The 20,202-nt window shown below is 41.8% G+C and overlaps 1 protein-coding gene across 2 annotated transcripts in view; it reads left to right on the forward strand.

The window, feature by feature from the left end:
- Window positions 1-20,202, forward strand: part of LOC111258960 (uncharacterized) — a gene marked incomplete at its 3' end in the record, with an annotated part of 98,719 nt that overhangs the window by 39,587 nt on the left and 38,930 nt on the right. For both annotated transcript variants that reach the window (XM_022830576.2, XM_022830575.2), the window contains 3 exon segments: window positions 191-252; window positions 9,523-9,690; window positions 9,919-10,011. In XM_022830576.2, coding sequence (XP_022686311.1) covers window positions 191-252; window positions 9,523-9,690; window positions 9,919-10,011 — 323 coding nt within the window.

The following is a 20,202-nucleotide window of genomic DNA, read 5'->3' on the forward strand; positions in this document are numbered from 1 at the left end:
TGTCTGTGTCCGAGATGAGTTACATTACGTCTATCCGAGTTGATTTATCAAGCAGTCCGATGTAGCACGGGCCAAACAGGGACAGAAAAAACGACTGTTTTTTTTTAAAACTGTGCGATCATTCGGTCGGTCTAATCTCGAATTTAACGATTACGGATCTCTAACAATAAATACGTTTGCCGATTTTCAGATGAAAGAGATGCAATTCAGAAGAAGACGTTCACGAAATGGGTCAACAAGCATCTTGCCAAGGTGAGCGTTACGCAAAAGCATGAAATATTATAAAATCAAGGAAGTGTTTGTGTCTCAATATTGATTGAATTACAATGTAAATTTTTTGACTAAAGAAACTTAAGAAAACAGTATTTTACATAGAAGCACAGCGTGGACAAGTTACAGAGGCGTTTAGATTACATTTATATATTCACACTTGTATGCACTGAGTGGTTTGACGACATTGGTAAATATCATTAGCCAGATCAGCTATAACCTACACAAAAACACAGATGGATGACGAATCGTTTTTTGATCCGGTATGTGCATTACCTGGGATTGGGTTTTTTACATTGACATAATATGCGCCTATATAAATACAAACATTCCATTTATATTGAAACAGGGAACATCGATTTAGCAAACGCTTTGGTAGCCTCTACCAGGTCGTGTCCCGCTGCCCCTAAGTGACGCCTTTTCGCGTACGTTAAATGTGTTGTTTTGACGAAAGCCAATGAGAAATTGTTTTTACGCGAGCGATAGTAGTACGGATCCGTAGTGTCTTTGAACGGATTCTTATGGTACATGGATGCAAGATGATTTATAGCGAAATATGCGGTTTTTACGCACCCAACAGGGACTAATGTCGTATTGTCTTGTCAACTGCCCTAGAATAAACTGCGTATTGCTTAAGCTGTGTAAAAACGATTATAATTGCCGGCGCTTATGTTACTCTGTTGAACTCTGACAAAAGATTTCATTCGAAAAAAAAATTTAAAGTTAATTATCGCGAAAACTAACAAGGTCTCACTTAGAACAGCTTCCAGTACCTTTCATCCTTGAGAGTAGCCAATTGAGTCACAATGACAGGATAAGTGGAGCAGAGTTCGGTTAAAATACTATATCCGTGATCTTCATCAACTGAGCAACTAAATTCTATAGTCGGCCAAAACCTATAGGCCTAATCGATCGGCCTAGCAACAATACGCGATCATTCAAATTTATTATAATATAACACTTGGTCTTTAACATATATAACTATGAGTCAGTTAACCTTATTCGCAACCTTGCATCATCGAGTTCGTTGGTCCTTCTAGAAACACGAAGCAAGAACACGGGCATTGCCTGGGACATGACTTGTTCATGTTTCTATATTACTTCACCAGTGTACGGATATTAGTTGGCCTGCATAAACAGTTGTTTATGCAGGTTCTCGCTGCGCTGGCAGAGATCCGCCACCCCATCATAGATTCAATTTCTCGCACCCCGTGATCGCCACAATTTCCATGCTGAGATCATCATCTCAATCACAACATGTGGCATCAATGAAGGGTGTACATCATGATGTGGACACGTTTGCGGACAACTCCTTTAAACCTTTAAATACGAATTGTCCGTATCCTTACATTTTTAGTTTTCCGTGCACGTTTATCCAGGCCGTATTACTTTATACGCCCAGTTACGGCTTCGTAATGCTCTCATTAAACCTATCACGTTGGGAGCTGTTGAAACCAAAAAACACCACAAACTTTAACACATGTATGCGATAATCTATTGAAATTCGGATCTGTATCCGTTAACTAGTATCTGTGAAGTAATAATCGCTGCGATTAAGCATTTCCTCAAAGAGATCTGACTTACCAATAGGTAGAGATCGCAAAGTACGAAAAATGCCTGCTTCTGCGGTCGCTAAAAATAGTGGGAATGATCGTTCCGATCTGATCTTTTTTCACTGCTCGCCTGCATCCGAAAACTTCCTAACAGAAACATTAGCAAAGGCAAAGAAGCCAAAGGAATTTTTCATGGTCCATGATAATAAATGTTGAGAGATAAACTTTATGATATAGTCGTTCGACTCTGGAAGCTTTTCTCGGGGTGGCAACTTGTTCATCGCAAGGGGATTTCGTTTGTCCTGTTAAAGCTTCCGCGTATAGATTGACATTCAAGCACAGAATAATTAAGAAGAGGGAGACTGTTGATACATAACAAGGGCAATTAAGCCGCTGCTGATATTTGGCTAGTTGGCTTAGGCCAATATTTTTGTCGGATATCATCCGAGATTTTTGTTTTACGCGACACGAACGTCGGCGCACGCATCGTAGTATGGCTCTCCACTTTTCTAGGACAAGAATATCACATTTTTATCGACGCCAAAGGAGGACAGAACGTCGTCGTAATGTGTGCTTGCCTTTTTGGCCGACAACAGAAAATCCATTCAGTTATCAAATACACTTTGAGAGCATCAGCAATTGCCTTCTGGCTATGAAATCGAAAACACAGAATCTAGTTGAGCTCCGCGACCGTAGGACGTAGCAGAAACAGGTTTAGTACGGAAGGTACATTTACATGTCTAGCCAGCCAGACAGCCGGTTCACACTAGTAGTAGATTTAATTACTTGCGAATGTCTACCGGTATTCATTTTCCTGCTACTGTTCACTTATAATAACTATTTACTGCTACCGGGAGCTATTATAGGAAATGTAGGGTAATGATTTGAAATGTATCATTAAATAACGCAATCGTTTAGACGACGACAATGGTGAAGCTGTAACGTTTCGATGGTGGCGTATCTCTCAGTATTATCTAATTAAATAGAAAAATTCGTTTGTACATATATGTGTGCCATGCCCTGTTCGCAACACGTGTTGCAGCTCTCCAAGATGTAGTCGCTTTGAATCATGTGTTCTATGTAGTCAAGCATGAAACAATATATTTCCAAGAGCAAAGAATTCTACATTTTGACCCGATTCCTAAATGGGCTTCAGAGCATTTTTAGAATTTCGGCGCGACATAAAAAGTAAATATCAGAAATTTCAAGTGATTAAGATATGGTTAGGTAGACAATCACCTGTCATATATGCCAAAACAATAATCGTAATGATACTAAACTAACTGTCATATTATAAACGGTGCTGAAGCCAAAAGAGGAATATCAAACCCCCCTGCCCCATTTAAATGATGCTATGTTATGTTATATGCCCCATTTGCCGGCACAGGTGTGTACATAGATGTTCTATTCATGCCTGTTTTTGCTGCCAATGATGTTGTCGTACTTCTTCTGGAAAAAAGAGTGACGGCCTTATAAGGCAGGGGGCGGTAGTGTTTGAAACAACCATTATTTGCCCTATGCTGTATGTGACGACATCCGCAATGTGTTCGTTGTCGCACGAAGCACGCACTCTTCAAGGTGACAGCATAATATGGTATCTTTCACTTTGGCCCGCCACTTGCAATGGGACTGCGCGTCTGCTGGCTAGTAAGTCAGGAACGCTTGTTCTCCACTGTTGTGGTGACGACCACTGCACAATTGGCAAATCGTCGAAAGGCTAGGTGGCCGGAACGCGTCGTAACAGCATTGAAGACGTCGTACAATTGACGAGTCAAAGCTAGGAGATGATATACACGACTGGAAACAGCCGGAAGGAACTTTGTATCCGGGTCAGTTCGTAGTACTCGGCAATGCAGCTTTAGTAGTCGTTCTCACTAGCAGCACTTCGTACTGTTGATGAGAGCTATTCACTTGCTACTTCAGTCACGAATGGGGAAATGAAGCCTGCCATGATATTCCAATGTCCATCTGTCTATACATAGTGCACTTGCTATTGATGGCGCTATCGTTGTGATGGTGGCCGATGTGGCGTGTCAGCGCGCGCTGCTTGATCTGTCAATTTTTGTCGTGGCCGACATCGGGTTAGTCCTTACGCCGAATATTATACGTATTGTTCCCGAACGTTCACCTCGTTTCACCTTAGATTACACATCGCACCTGGCGACGCCTCTTGCCCCCCTCCTATAACTATAGTAACTATAAAAGCCAGCGTGATTCTTGATTTAAGCTTATTGTCTTTTACGGAAACAGCTTGATTAAAACCGCTAGGAAGACGAAACTTTATTTGCGGTTTCAGTGGTAAGGGAGTACTGGGACGCCTCGCAGTGGAACAGTTAAAGTTTTTAACAGAGTGAAAATTATCATAGACCTCAATCTTGATCAAATCAAAATCTTGATGGTCACGTAACTATTTCAATTTGACAGAATAGCTTTAGTACTTCTTTTTTTGTTCAGTTTTGTAGGACCCGTTCTGTTTCTAAGCATTATTGTCGATTACCAGATTAGTTCATCCCTAAGAACCGGTTCGAGGCTTTGCTAAATGTCCCCTGCTGCAAAATCGACTTGTTTGCCCCAGTTTAACGTATTTCCCGTGCACTAGATTTCATTTAAACAAATACTGGAAGTTATCCTCTCTTGAGTTGGATAAGCTCTAAATCAATTGTTCACAGCGTTCGTTTATGGCTCAAATCGGCTCTGTTTCTGTACATACAATTTCATTATTGATATGGAAATCCAAGTCACGGAGAACGTCGTTTTTAAGGGGCATTCGTAGCTGTTCGCGACCGCCTCCTATGAAAGCTTCCGCCTACCCAAGTCTTTCTGGCGGATATGACGCAATTGTAAACATTTTAATAAGATTCACCTTTGATGAGTGCGGGTTTGATATTTGTCAAAGAAACCCTACTGTAAACGCATGTTAATAACAAATAGCTTCTTTAAGCGATCCGATCAAATTCTATGAACAATTGGCTATTTTCGCCAATTAAGAACCAAAAACAATATTTATAATTGCTCGCTTCTTCTTCTTCTTCAGCGGCCTACAGGAGATACCGAAATTTAATCACTGAAATCAGCAACGAAACATCTACATTGATATGCCGCTAGCGTCTCAGGAATCGCTTGGCCAAATGTAGCATTTCGAACGTTCAGTTCCACTAAATGACCTCCTTGTAGTTTGTGCTACAGTATAAGTGGACAGTGTACATTTACAATGTGAAAACTTTCACTACAAAACAACATCATTTATTATCCTATACATGAGACCCACGGTGAGCTTAACAGCTGCAAGTTTCTTAGCTTCGCTCACCCAGTCCTTTACTTTGCTATCATTACTTTAATTAATAGTGCTTCTAAAACTCGTTATCAAACACCCTGAATCTTCGTATCGTGTCTCTTGTTTTCGATAGGAACGTCTTATCTCAGACTAATTTCCATTCGGGCAGTCAAGCAGCCTTCTTAAGATTTACTCACATATAAAGCCTAAAAAAGATTCCGAGCGGAGCGTTGACTTCGAACACAAGATGAGCAACAGGTATAATTGATAACGTCAAAACCCAGCAGTAACTATGGTGGCATTACGTGACAGTTGCTATAGTGTTGTTGATCGGATGTTTGTGGCGGTCTTTGTATTAAACGCAGTCACGCGACAGGACATCCGGTTACAGTTTTAGAGCACTGAACAGGTGTAATGAGAGTTAGTTGACAATAACTGGCCATGCTGTTTACGTTTCTTGAGCGTCGTTCTCGTTCGACCTCAACTGTGAAACCCTTCTGTTCCGAGGAAAAGTGCTTCGGCAAACAACATGGCAATATTCCATTCCGAGTTTTTTAGAAGTTGGGCGAAGGTGCTACCAATGTAAATCTAGCGAAGATTGACTAAGGGCGTAGGCTACATTTTACTGAGCGTTGAAGAAACATTAGAAGAAAAAAATTTCAAATATGATGCCGAACACCAAGATCGCTAACGGCAACGGCCGCTTACGTCGCAGTGTCTTCGTCTACCTGTCTACTAAAGGCATTTTTTCAAACACGACTAAACTCACTGCACTTTGTCTTAATATTAGTTTATTTATTACCCATATAATGCATCACTTGATTTTGATACAATGCAAAATAACACGCTGATAGAGATTCGTCAAACTCTTATCTTTGTTGTTAATATTACTCGCACAATTATTATTTTATAAAAATGACTAATACTGACGCTTGTTAACCTATACTCACTCTATTCTACGCAAGCAGCATCTAAAGGTGGCACTACAGGTAGGTTTTGACGATCATAATTAAGCATTGGTCATCGATTTTTCCCGTTGGCTAATGATCCGCTCACGATTTATCTTGCAGATTTTCCCGTTTCTACTTAACGCAATATTTTAGGTATGAAACAAAATTCATAGCCGAATCTTTGTTTCTAAATTTGTTGGAAAGGCAACTCTTACATTGTTTATTAGAATTTTTTTTTTGTTATTTGACAAGGTTAGCCTCGTTATGTAGATGCACAGAAAGTTCCTTGTCAACGAGTTGTTTTTGTAGTGATTTTCGATGGTACGTAGTACTGATCAATAAATAACAGCGGCCGTCAGCTTTCCAAAATCCTTCTAACAATATTCAGAAGATAAGCGCTTCTTACCTCCACTGCGCAAACTCAGCAGAGTGCTCACCATCTTCTTGAATTCACCCATAAATTGATACAACTTGGGCTAAAAGAATGAAAAGTTATAATTTTTAAGCATGCACCAAGACTTAACTGTCTAGTCAGGCTGTCCGGACATGGACAGCCTGACTAGACAGTTAAGTTCGAGTCTCCTTGAGCCGTTTGAAACAAGCCTATCTGTCACTTGTCTATCAGATAAATACAAAAATGTCTTTTTTATCCAACCAGAATATGGCCGCTCATTCCTCATATTTGACGTTCTAATCACTTGAAGATATTTGGCTGCCTCTTAAACAGAATGTCCTATTAAATATTAATCGCGTTTAGGCATCCATTTTGATGTATTAGGCAATCTGTGATGTGATTAGCAGGATCGTCGTTTTACATCTTTCAGCCTGACTTTTTTCCCTAAAGCCAGCACAAAAGCACATCTTCCTTTAATAATTCCAACGAAGCTTTCGTAAGCTTCCTTCATTGATTAGTCAGAAACAGACACGATGTCTGACCTATTCAGCCACCGAACTATAGAAACCAGAACGAATTGATCCATTCTTAAGCGATCGTTGTCTCGCCTTATAATCTTTTTCTATCTGTCTCCTTGGATTCGCTCCACGTTTGCATTGGTTCTTCTTGGATCATCCATGGTCGCGTCATCTGCCTACGATCTTCGATACTCAGGCGTACACTTGTCTTCACGTGTGTAGCGATGTTTGCTGTTCACCCACCGTAAGTTGGTTAATACTGTTCCGCTAATAGGCAAGGATAACATCCAGTCTAAGGGTTAACGCCTACGCGCTTGAGGAAACAGCAGCTTTACTTCTAATCTAACCTAAAATTTTATCTCATTGTTTTCTGTTCAGTCAAATCTCCATACCTCAAACAAACTGCAACTAGTCATTACTTCATTGTTCTCGATTGCTTCTCGTTTCCTAGGCGCGGAGTGGCACAACTTATCATAAGGTCGGAGAGAAACGTTAGAGGATGATGTTACCTTTCGTTGGATTTGGATCTTAGTCCTTTTCCAAGCTGTTGTTGGAAATCCCTCCTGATTTATTCCCATTATTCAGTTGTCTAGTAAACATAGTTCATTGGTACCCAGATGGGGCGCCTATCCTTAATGTTGAATCTTTAATTTGCTTCTTTTTTAGAACGTGTATGTGATCTTCCTTGCATTGGTTAAATCATTTAGAGAGCAAATACATTGTTAATTTCCAAAGGCTTAAGCATCTTGGTTCATCCTTTTTTGCTCCTACTTGACTTGGTTCAGCTTTCCTAGTTCATGTTTTTCTTTTTGTATGAACCGTACGATGTGCGCGTACTTATAGGAATATTCGATTTACCATAACTGTACATGCAAACACATTGGATAGAAAACATAGAGTTTTCATGTGTATTTCTAGTCCGCTCATATCTTCATTATTAGGTATCAATCAGGTGCAGATCGGCAAAATGTACTAACGACGTGATCAGTGCTAGAGTATGTAATACTGTCCGACATCCGTGCTCACTCCGTGTCGCACACTCGGGCGTCAGTTTTACAACACATTCACATTATTATTAGTAGACAAGAGGTACAATTGAATGCTTAGGACTGAAGGTGCTGAAGGCAAAGCAGGTGGAGAAGGACACGAAGAGACTTCGAGGTGATGCCGGACAAACCAACCATGCGATTTCATCTGATCACGTTTTCTTACTGATTGTACCACTGTTGTCCTGCGGGTTAATTATGCTCGACTCAACCCAAACAATCAACTTCGTTTCGTCATTCTTCCCTTAACAATTCGCTCCTGCTATTTTCTATCGTTTCGTTTCGTGGTCTCTCAAATTCGTGTGGTAATGTTTTGCTGGTTCATTCGTCGGCGCGCCTGGCCTCAAACTAAAACGAACCAACCAACTTTAAATGGTCACCTGCTTACGCCGCTGCCCAGAGTCGGCGTCGAAAGGATGAAAGTTTCGTAAGTTTTTAGGAGGGTTATTGCACCACGAACACCAGTAAGAGCATCATCACCTATTCCACTTCTTCGGCCTAAATGCACCTCTATGCTGAGGTGGGCGAACTGGAAGCTAGACAAGCTGAGCCATATCCCGGCCAGTTGTGTCTGGGTCTCACCACCCTCGAGCTCGGCTACAGCGTCGACACGCCCACCTCATAGCTGATCGCTAGCATCGATTAGCAACGCCTCGCCTGAGTATCTTTACGCAATGATCTGCTGATCCATCCGTTAATTTGCAGCTGCTGCTAGGCACGATGGTAGCATTGGAGCCATCACGTCCAAGATGCTCGCCACGCACTTGTTTTCTGCTAGAGACCAAACGCCTGCTTTTTCAAGTTGAAAAGGAGGAGTAACTGCAGGTCACGCTACTCCCCGCAGCAAGGACAGTGTGCCCGTATATGTATTCGGCTCGTACTGATTTGGCTACTTGTGCTAGAGACCATGTCAGTGATACTCGTCGAGAGCACGTAGAGCCACCGCGTAAGGTAGTTGAGGTCCACCGCATTCGTTACCAAGCGCTACCTGAATATGACCTGTGTATCGATTATCGACCTAACCCTAAACACGACCAGCACCATTGCCCGATATTTGCAATCAACACACTTAAATATAATAAAGGAAAGAAACAAAGCACAAATGAACATAATCGCTGGTACTGATACCCACAGAGCCACTATTTTATCGCGCTAACGCCAAAAAAACTTGCACCAAGGTATTGTGTAACAAATCCAGACAAACACCATATATTCTCGTCAACCCCATAGTCAAATATAAAGATAAACCATTTGAATGCATTGTAGAAAGATATTTACTGCTTCAAATCGATCATTTCTTGTATCTGTAGAGATGTCGAACAGTGTATAGCCTAAACTGCTTGCTGACTGATATCAGTAACTAATAGTAATGAGTAACATATACAAATGTCTCGTCGCAGCGCATCTAATCCATGGTATACAAAATATATGCATACGAATTATTGTACTCATGAGCACGGTTTGGTGACGATAGGAAGTAAATGCACGAACTCGTTCTAATCGTAACTTGACCACAGGCAAGTCGTCGAGTGGACGACCTCTTCGAAGATTTGAAAGATGGCCACAGCCTTCTTTCGCTGCTGGAAGTTCTTTCTGGGGAGTACCTCCAGCGCGAAAAAGGCCGGATGCGATTCCACCAGCTGCAGAACGTCGAGACGGTGCTCAACTTCCTCCGATCGAAGAATGTAAGTACCCCTGTAACTTTTCTCATTTTCTTATGTGGCAAGAATTGGACTACCTGTTTAGCTTGTACTAGTGCTGCTGTTGCTGGTTACGTTCGAAATAAGCTGTTTATTTCTACTGATTATTATTATTTTAAAGAAATCATTGTAGCTTTTGCCAAAGCTTTAAATAAACGTAACTGCCCAAATAAAACATAGGTATAATAATAACATGATAGACGACGTCCCTAGGTGAAAACAGTAAACATTCGTCCGGAAGACATCGTCGACGGCAACCCCAAGCTCACCCTCGGACTCATCTGGACCATTATCCTACACTTCCAGGTTAGTGTTGTAACCAATTTCGAAGCTCTTATTACTTATCTGTGTAGTGAAGTCATTAACTTTAGTTAATCTTTTTTTTTTTTTTGTAAAACTTACCATAGTCAAAGTTAGTAAGCGCTGAATGTGATGCAGCTAAAAGGGATTCAAACTGTAGGAAAGAGAAAAGAAACGAGTAAGGACAAACTAAATCGCTTTGCTTCCACATTTTTATACCTTATCTCACAAGAAAAAACTTCCTTAATGAAGTAAAAGTATGGCAATTATCAAATATGTGTATGTAATACTAGAATGTTATCATCTACGATGACAACTTGCTCAGTTTTGAAATTTTTATTATTATTACGAAAACATAATATATTGAAAAAGATTGTGGCAGGTGTATATCAGAGTGGAAAGCACTATTTAATACTTCTTCGTGTAGTATTTATATCTGCGCGCCACTACCTTATACATAGCTAGCCCGACTGCCGACAGGTGGCGCCACCATGGTCGGGCTGGGGCTTTTCGACACGCCACAGGGATGGGTGACTATAATAGAATGCTCTATTCGCTATTCGCGTCTGCTGTTTCGGATGGGTGACTGCTTTGTGGGTGGTACCTCCATCGTGGCTATAGGGAGACCGCGGTTTCAGATACTACGGACACGGACGATCAAGCAGGCGTCGCATACGTTCGATAACAATATCAACCTTCATCTTTCGTTCCGAGTTGTTCAGGTCAATTTAGGGGTTAAGTATACAGCATAGCGTTCTTGTTTTTATTGTTCTCTGCGGCATTTTGTAGTGTTTCGTAGTAAGCTACACGAACAAATCTCTCTCACAAAGCTACGTCAGGTAACCGTATACGTCTTTAAATATCTACTGGTTCGTTAAAAAGCAATAGTGTGTCAGTGTCCGCTCGTTTGCTTCGGAACCGAGATTCGAGATAAATAAGGTCTGAATATATATTGTCACACTTTATAACACCCACATCAGTGCTGGTTGTCCGTTCGCAGTCCATCTGAGCAAATAAAGTTTGCCAATCCGGATCGCAGCAGATCGTACACGCTTTACCTTTATAGACGGGCTACTTCTAACAAATCACTGAACGTAAATTTCAATGAAAAAAAACTATATATCTGTATCTTATCTAGACCAAGTAAAAAATGTGCCATTTAATAGATTAGCGCGCCAATTTCGTCACAGAAATTTAAGCAGTCGACTACAAAAAAGTTTACGCTGTCTTAGGTGTGGTAAATGTACGATAGGCTAATATCGATTTGCGACTCCCGCTACGATACCCGCTAATACTGTAAATAGCCAGCAAAAAAAACTTTTTTCCAGCTTTATCGCTTCTCTTGTTCTCCTTCAAGCTGGGCAAAAAGAACGTTAAAAATTTTAAGGATTTTACGCGTTATGTCGGAATATTATTATCCTGACGCGGGATCAACCGACCTCCACGAACTGCAAAGAAGCCCTTCAAATCAGTCGGATTGACTGATCAACAACAGCGACAGACGCCGTTCCTCGATAATTTTGGTTGACACTAAGCTGATTCACCGCTTCATGATACCGCAGTGATCGTTCGGACTCAACCACGGTCATGGTGCGAGCTCATGGTAAAAGTGCTACGATATTGGCGATCTATATATATCGATGGCATTATACGCTAATGCAGCTATGTAAAAACGCATAACTGTAAGGCTCTATAACAGAGAAAAAAAGTCCCCTCTTTACGTGTCTTGCCACTATTACTGCTGTAGCTAGTGTCCGTTCCTCTATGTGGATCCTTGTATGTATGTACTGCATTAATGGCGGTAGCCAACACGCGACAAGTAGCGCCGACGGCGACAAAACAACAGCAATGACGACATCGCTTCTAGCCGATTAAGGCCCGCTATATTTGTGGGAGTTTCCTTTTACAGACAGCGCCATCACACATCTGGTGATACATCAGCTCTACCGCAAACACGATCACGGCGCAGGCGTGATCTCCTACTTGACGACGACCTCAATTGACGTCGGATCAACAGCCGACGATAGCAGTAACGGCTATCTGTACTTGTGATTGTAGTAAATAAACGGCAATATCTCACGTGTGTGGGAGTTCTTTTACCGTGTCCTCTCCGCTGCTAAGACCCGTCCATTTACCTGTCCGCGCATTCGGCTATGCAACGATGACAACAACGCGCCGTAAATGAACGAGCGGATATTACGAACAGAAGCAACGACACCAACAATAACAACGACGCGGTTACAGCAAACACAGCAGCAGCGCGCATGAATGAACAATGCACGGTGGTTGTGCACGTATATGTACGTGCGCACATATTCACATAGGAACTGGTTGACTGGATGAAATGATGGAAACTAAATCTGGACGAAAATTACGACCGCAACCACTACCCCTACTTCTAAATACGGCAAGGGACCTGATGATAATGATTTTGGTTACCGTCATGCTAATGAAAATGATGATTATAATCAAAATCCTGTATGTGTAGAAGAAACGGCGGAAGCAAACCATTTTTAATCTGTCCGTATCTGTCTATCTCTTTGCTTATCGGCCTCTCATTTGTACATTTCCGGGGAAATAAATGGTAAGCATAGCTGCAGATACAGCCGCCATTAGTGTTTCTATTGCTACTTGCCCTGTTTTGTCGCATACTAACATATATGTATGGTAGTTAGTTTGAATGCATTATAGCTGTGGGAACTTGCGGTTTCAGTGGTAAGGTCTGTTGGCTAAAGCGAACATTTCGTCATATTTTTTAAACGAAAATATGCTTTAGAGCTACGCGTGCTCGATGGTCATATATAATCTCTTAAACTAGATAAACGTTTTCTTTTCTATTTTTTTTGGGCTATTTAGATAACTTTTCTGTATGTTGTACGTAAAATATACAGTCGGAGTCGATTCATACGTTACACCTGCCCACAGTCGTGCCATAAGGAATAACGATTTTAAAAACGGCGTCCAGGACATGACGAGTTGGAGTAACAGCTATCCTGTGGGTATACGCTGATAGACCCCTGCGAATGGAAGAGCAGGAAAAGCACGTTGTCTGTTTGGGTGCGTGCGTACGTGCATAGGGGTCGATCTTTAAATAATCGTGACATTCGTTAGCACGACATGTCTAGGGTAGCCGGCGGGTACTCACTGGGCCAGTGTGTGATGCGGTCACTTAGAAACGAAGGTTTACAAAAGCATACCATTAATCTAGGCATTAAAAAATTGAGATGTATTCAGACGATGATCGAGTGGGAAGAATTGAGTCTAAAAAGCCGGCGTATCCCTGGCAATATTTCATATATTTTGTACGAGACGGTGCGTACAGAGTACTTGAGTGGTTTGTTTCAGTTTGATGTAGGAAATCTAAATGCGTGCTAATATAGCATGGCCAAACATTGTTCGTACTTCCTGCTCGGCAAAACGAATCCAGCTTTAGCTACCAACGCGAAACAATGTTGAAGTGATGCATAACATTCATAGACTGTGCCTCCGCCGCATGCTGGCCGAAAATAATCATCTATGTGGCTCTGCTGAGTTTGTATCGTAGTAGTCATTATATACCCGTGCTACAATATGTGCTATATACATATAAGTGTAAGTGCTACCGAAACCGCCTATGTATCGGCTGTGGGCTACCTGATTCTATTTTCATAATTTTAATGGCCACATTAAATAAAATCTAACTTTGCCAATGCGAACTTGTCCAAGCGCCCGCGTCTTGATACCACGTTACCCCGAGGGGTTACTGAACTGGGAAGGAGGGGGGCGTAGGCTGCGTGACTAAACGTGCGTGTTTTTAGTATACGAAAGAAAAGCCACACGGCCACCACTGATTCAAATCTCAGAACCAGCAAACTGATTACTATAGATATATATATCAATAACACAAACTATGACTACAAAAAGTAAAAAGTTCAGGCTAATGGATACAAACGGGCACCTTGTATGATCACAACGCCGCCTCATAGGTCTGTTGGGGAAACCCCAGATGAGTCTAGGCAGACCCACCCCGGCTGATTCCTCGTAAAGACAAGTTGTGACAAGAAATTGAAAAGGCAATTGCGAAGACCTGCCCACACAGATGGAATAGTCGAGGTTGAAACCAGAAAAAAAAACAACAGAATATCAAGATATTGCCATACGATGCGTCGGTTTCCCTGTCCTTCCGCTACGAAATTCCGATCCGAAAATGCCCATGATGAGTTTTGTCCAATGAAAAAAATGTACTGATACCGGCTGAACGAGCCGCTGATTAGACATGAAATCGACGCATCCTCCTCTTCATCGTCATTGTCGCGTTCGTTGTCTGATTTTACCGCGTGCCCGGTCTCGCTTGACGCACGTTCGTTACATTTTAGCGGCAGATTAGAACATTAACTCCGTACAGTACACTAGGCGTGTCGAATGGGTGATCACGGACCTATGCGTTACCTTTCTTTTCGGTCTCTATCCACTCGACTATCGGTCTGACCGACCGACGACGACGACGGCGGCGGCTAGATAGCGGCGTGTATAGGTCGTTATCTACTAAGAAGTAACAATATGATAATGGCAAAGTGGAGTGGGGAAATACAGCAACAGGAAACAGAAAATCTGGTGAAGGAAAAACAACGGGAAAGAGCGACCGAGACACATAATTCTAATTAACTATAAAGGGTAATTCTTTTTTTTTTTTTTTTTTTTTTCTATAGATCGCATACTTTCTTTCATGGGTCCACCATTACGTAGATGGATTATTCGTTTTTTTTTCGTATGCTTATAGCTAATGTCTGGGTTGTATATGTGTATGTGGTTATCTATCGCCTGCAGTATAATAACTTAAAGCACGATTTCACGCTTGAACAAATAAAGAAACACAGAAAAAATGATTTGCTGTAATTGCCTCTGATGGTTGGACGGTTTCACTGAACTAGTGATTCGATGGGGTGTCGTCAGGTCCAGGAGTCGGTATCGTTCAAGTCGTCCTGACACGCAATGGATTGCTTCAGGCCGGCGAGACGCAATGCTGCAAATGGATAAAAATTTTAGGTTCGTTTCAAAAACCTATCCTTACGGTTGAAAATTGAACTATCTAGCATAACGCAGGACAGATAGAGCCGTTACAGTTCATGGTGCTGGGCGAGAGGATCTCGAACCTGATTAAGCATTGCAGGAAGCCCCCCCTTGGATGTTACTGTCGAGAAGTTTAGGAAGTTGAATAGCAGCATATCTAACACCGAATAGGTTGTTTGCGCCTACTGTTATACGACATTTTTATTCTCTCGAGAAATTGACAACGACCAACTAAACTCGACTTAATTTCATCTATTTACTTTATTGGTATAGATTTTCACGTAGGCTCTTTACAATATATATTTATCATAAAACATACATACATGTTAATGGTAATAAACTCCATAGAAAATTCCAGCGTTTATACTAATTAGAAAGTGATAATTTTTACATATTTATCTGCAAAGTTATGAGATTGAGCTTACGAACTGGTTCACTGACCCTCCTTATGCATTGCTGAAGTAACTGCTACTCCTAGTTTACAAGTTACTTACTATAAAGTTCAGTTTTTAGCCCGTCTATGATATCGTCTGTGTTCCACAAATGAAATGATCGAATTCAAGGGTTGCAAGCCTATTTTATTGTGTAGAAAAATTTTTATTGCTGAGTATCAACAGCAGATATGGTCTTACTTGAGTAATATTTATATCTAATTTCTACAGAATGGTTGCTCCCATACAGCAGTATAATGAGAACAATTTTTGGGCGCTAAATCCAAACAAAATAACCTGACTATCTTTACATTTACTTAATACAATATACTACACATCATGGATTCTCGTTCTATTCCAGTGGATAGCAGCATATACAGCACGATCATATATTAGAGGTGATTAAGGATTAATAAATGCCATTGTATGTTCACAGTAATGATGATTGAGATGCACATGTGTGTTTCAATGTATCTTTGCCAGTTAAAACTACGGCATTCATTGGGAAGAATAGCATTTGTTTTCGTGACGGAAATACCCAATTGCCGCTTGACCGTTCAGGTGCTATAGGGCTGTACCAACGATTCATACCTGACTTTTGCACTCGGTATAGATATATATGTATATATATATTTCCCGGAGCAGCCTTCGAACAAACGTGAAAACGTGATAAGAGGAGGAAGTATGTTTTGGGCACCCCACTCAAGCGGTGTCTTGAGTCCTGACCGCAGTCCTTATCGAATGATTGTTTCCATAGAAGATGAGCTGTCAACGTGGCCAAGCTGGTGGCCACTTGACCTGACAAATGACCCATTTAAAATAACATGTTACCTTGAACGGGCAGATCGATTCACAAAACGCGATTTTATGACATTACTGACGTTGGGACTTGTATAACCGTTCTTTTTACCATTCGTTATTGTTGCTAGGTTATTATATAATGGAACAGCAAAAGTTGTTAGGATCATCACTGTTTTTGAAGCCGTTCACATCTTTCTGCCGTTGCCCTGGATCAGGCCGAACAACTAAGAAGGGAGCTACTTGATCGGTCGCCGGTTGCCGGCTGTCCTGTTACAGTCTTCTGCTAACTGCCCTATATTTATTAGCTTCCCTTTGATACTGGTTCTGTAATATTACTTACTGCGAGGCGTCCTGATAGACGCTTTTACTATTTAAGACGGAACAAGCCTGTTTTACTACGAACAGCATCTGACTTGTTGTTTAGTAAACATTAGCAGGTGTGATGTTTAGCCGTTCGGCTATTGTTGGAGCTGGTTTTATTTGCCTTTTTGTTGCCAATAGAAGTACTGGCAGCAGCAGCAGCAGCAGCAGTAGCAGCAATAATAACAACAAAAAGCGTCGCGTTGGCGAGGAGACTGCAGACGGCACTGTCACGACGAGACCGTCTTTATGAAGACCTACGCCCAGCCAACGGACGCGCCAGTCTGCAGAGGCCAGTCAATTTCTTGCAGCATCCGCTGTAGTGTTATCTCCGTATGATCTGCCCTGCTACAGATGGCATAACGTACCGGTCGCTGCCTTCGCCAGCTACCATTGACCGGCCAAGTCGACGGAGTCGAGCGCCTACAATTCGATAGCAGGTCGGATAGCAGTCAATGTCTGACCGACTAAGGCTGAATATCGGCAGCAAACATTCGAATCGCGCCTCCGTGATGTCAGTCTAATGGCAGTCAGTTGCTCCTATGCCATTGCAGCACCTTCCTACCAATTGTATGGTACCAACCGCAGAGTTAGACGGGGCCGATAGTCGGTTCACGATCGCGCGACTGCTAGGCGAGCGCTAAGCGAGACACCCGCTCTACTCTGCGCAGGAACACAGGTCCACATGTTTTGATCGAAGTTGTTTTTTAATCAGTTGCTTAGTCTAGTGTGCAAGAAAGGATCGAAAAAACATTTTGTCTATTTGACTGTAAAGGTTTCAATTTAAGCTAACTATCGGTGCGTCAACACTTGTGTGTTAGCAGCTGCGTCCTGGAAGACAGTCGATGATCAATTTTGTTGGAGAGGATTTTATATATACGGAATATGAAGATTGGTCTTGTGTCTCGCAGTTCGAGCTAGCTAAAGTGTTACATATATCAAAGAGCTAAGAAGTGCACGAGGCGCTGCTGAAGGATGGCCTCAAGTATTGATTATGGTTTCCACAAAAGTGCCTACGGAATCGGATCGACAGCCGACGGTGGGCCTGCGTACCGCCGCCGATTGGTATAAACTCGGATGTGGAGCCGGCCAACACGGGCTGCGTTCGGCTAGGATTCTCCTCCTGCAAATTGTCGCTAGGGAGGTTGAATAAAGGCGATGGGGGGAAATGGAGCCAGCAAGCTCCGCTGCTTTAACTCACGGTGTCTTGACGAAGATTCACCCCGAAGTCGCTGCCTCGAAGACTGTCGTCCAAAATGTGCCGATGCTGTAAGCTCCTGTTCCTGCATTCCCACGAGACGGGTCTGTAAATTACGCACATTAATTCACAACTGTTTTTTTTTTTTATAACACGATCCCTTGTGCTCTACCGAAGGGCAACAGACCAGTATCCAGTACGCGTATTTGGATTTTCGCTGGGAGTAGACACATTGCTAGGGAAGCTATGTCAGTAAAGTCCGTTAGCGATTCATTGACGTCATAACACTGCAGGCTTGTCAACGCCACGGCTTTACGATAATCGGATTTCACTTCAATATTACCCATTCTGTACTTCAAAACCTAAGGTCTCTTAAATGTAAATCAGTGTAAAGTAAATGACTGGCTCAATCGTTTCCCTATTTCGATATGTGCAGTTGTGCACATTATAAATTTTCCCCCTGTAATATATGTCTTTGGCTGTTCTACTCTATGTTCCACTATCGTGTTCTACCATTAAGGACCATTGCCGCCCGATGCTTCAGGTCACCGACATGCACTCTGTTCTCTGATTAGCATTTATAGCAAGAATCGTTATTCGAGAGGTATATTCATCTGATCGGCAGGTTTTTTTTTATACGTTTTGTACGTACAGTGGCGAAGTTCGCTTTGCGATATCTGTGTGAGGCGAGAACAACATGACTCCATGACAGGAACTTCGAAACTTATCGGTGTAGTCGGGTAAAAATGTCGCTCTTGGACGCCCGATATTAACACTGTGATATGAATAGTTTGCCTATTTCCAAAAATTCTCTCTAAATTTCCCGAACTCAGCACCTGTTTTTTGTTTATGTTAAACATTACTATTGTTATCGTTATTAAGATACTAAGTTAAATGGAACGTATTATGAAATATATTGTCACCAGTTTCTACTTCAAAGATGTCTTAGGGGACAAATTTTTTTTCAGTAGAGCTTTCTCAATAGAATACTTACTTCATGAGGTATGTTTTTTTGGGGGCTATAGAGGCGGCAACGCTACAGAACGGGCCACTGATTCATCTAGTCGATTGGGTTCGAATATTGGTGATTACAAAAAAGAAGTTCGGGATAGGCGAAGTTCGATGATGAAAAAGCAGACGTTTCTATAATGAGCAATGCATTTCCATTTTAAGTTGAATAGTTTGGTGATTTTTTTTCTGTGCCAACTGAAAAAATCATGGTTCTATTGTTCGTTGTTTTCTCACGAAGACGCCTATTCTCGCAGCAGTAACTGGCAGTTCTATTACTCGGAAACTGGCGAAGTCGATCTGAGCGATTCCGAGGCTTGATGCGGACGTGGGAGCACGTCAATGAGCCCACGCAATAATCAGCAGGCTGCGGTAATCGTTGTTGCTCACGCTGCTAGCTGTCATGAGGGCCGCCGTTGGCGACCGTGCATTTCGCCATGTTGCGTTTGTTCGCTTTATTCTTGTGCTATTATTTGTATGATTACTAGTCTTGATTTATATGTATTATATGGTATATACGGAAGCTAGCACTGCAATGCATGGACCCCCAAAAGGATACGCGCTGACTGTCTATCGCGGTAGTGGCAATTGTCGATTTACTGCATTGCCAGTAACCATATCATCTGCCGTCTGCGTCGATTTACTTCGAGCTAAACATCATCTGTAGCACGTTTTCTGCTTAAGTGAGTAAACGCTATACGTTAGTGTGCAAACGCCTGTCTGTACCAGCAATGGACGAAGTAAAACGGGCTTTAGCCGGTGCTATTGTTGCTGCGCGGTCCGTTCCTGATCCTCACAATGATAGACTCACGGCTGAAGTGCTCAGAGCGACCAAACTGCTATGCGTTATAGAATACGGCAGCGTCAAAGCATGAATGAAATTTATTTGTCGAGTCTTTCAAATCTACATTGAGAACATGAATGGAAATAAGAAGACAGCTAATAAGTACGACGTTTCAGATAGAAATGCTTTATATAAATATATATATATATATATATATATAATGTGCATTAACAGTAGGCCGAGTACACTTCTAGAAGACATGTATGGACAGTTGGGTTTTTCGACGTTTAGCACGCGTGGAAGATCTCTTCTTGAGCTTCTCTTCAGTATGTTAATATATTTATATCAGCTGTCTATTATTTTAAGCCTTCCTCCTGTAAACATTAGATAGGATCCAGATGTGAGCCCCGAAATAATCATACACCAACGAAATGGCGCAGAACGCTCATGAAGTTCGCAAAAAGTTTCGTATCAAATCTTTAGTAATAGCAGCGTTCGACGCGCAGTAAGTTTGAAACAAGTTTAGAAAGCGCGTACGCTTGCGTCATTATACAGGAGCGTAACTT

This window comes from Varroa jacobsoni, unplaced genomic scaffold (genome assembly GCF_002532875.2).
Source record: "Varroa jacobsoni isolate VJ856 unplaced genomic scaffold, vjacob_1.0 scaffold_280, whole genome shotgun sequence".
NCBI classification, from domain to species: Eukaryota; Metazoa; Arthropoda; class Arachnida; order Mesostigmata; family Varroidae; genus Varroa; species Varroa jacobsoni.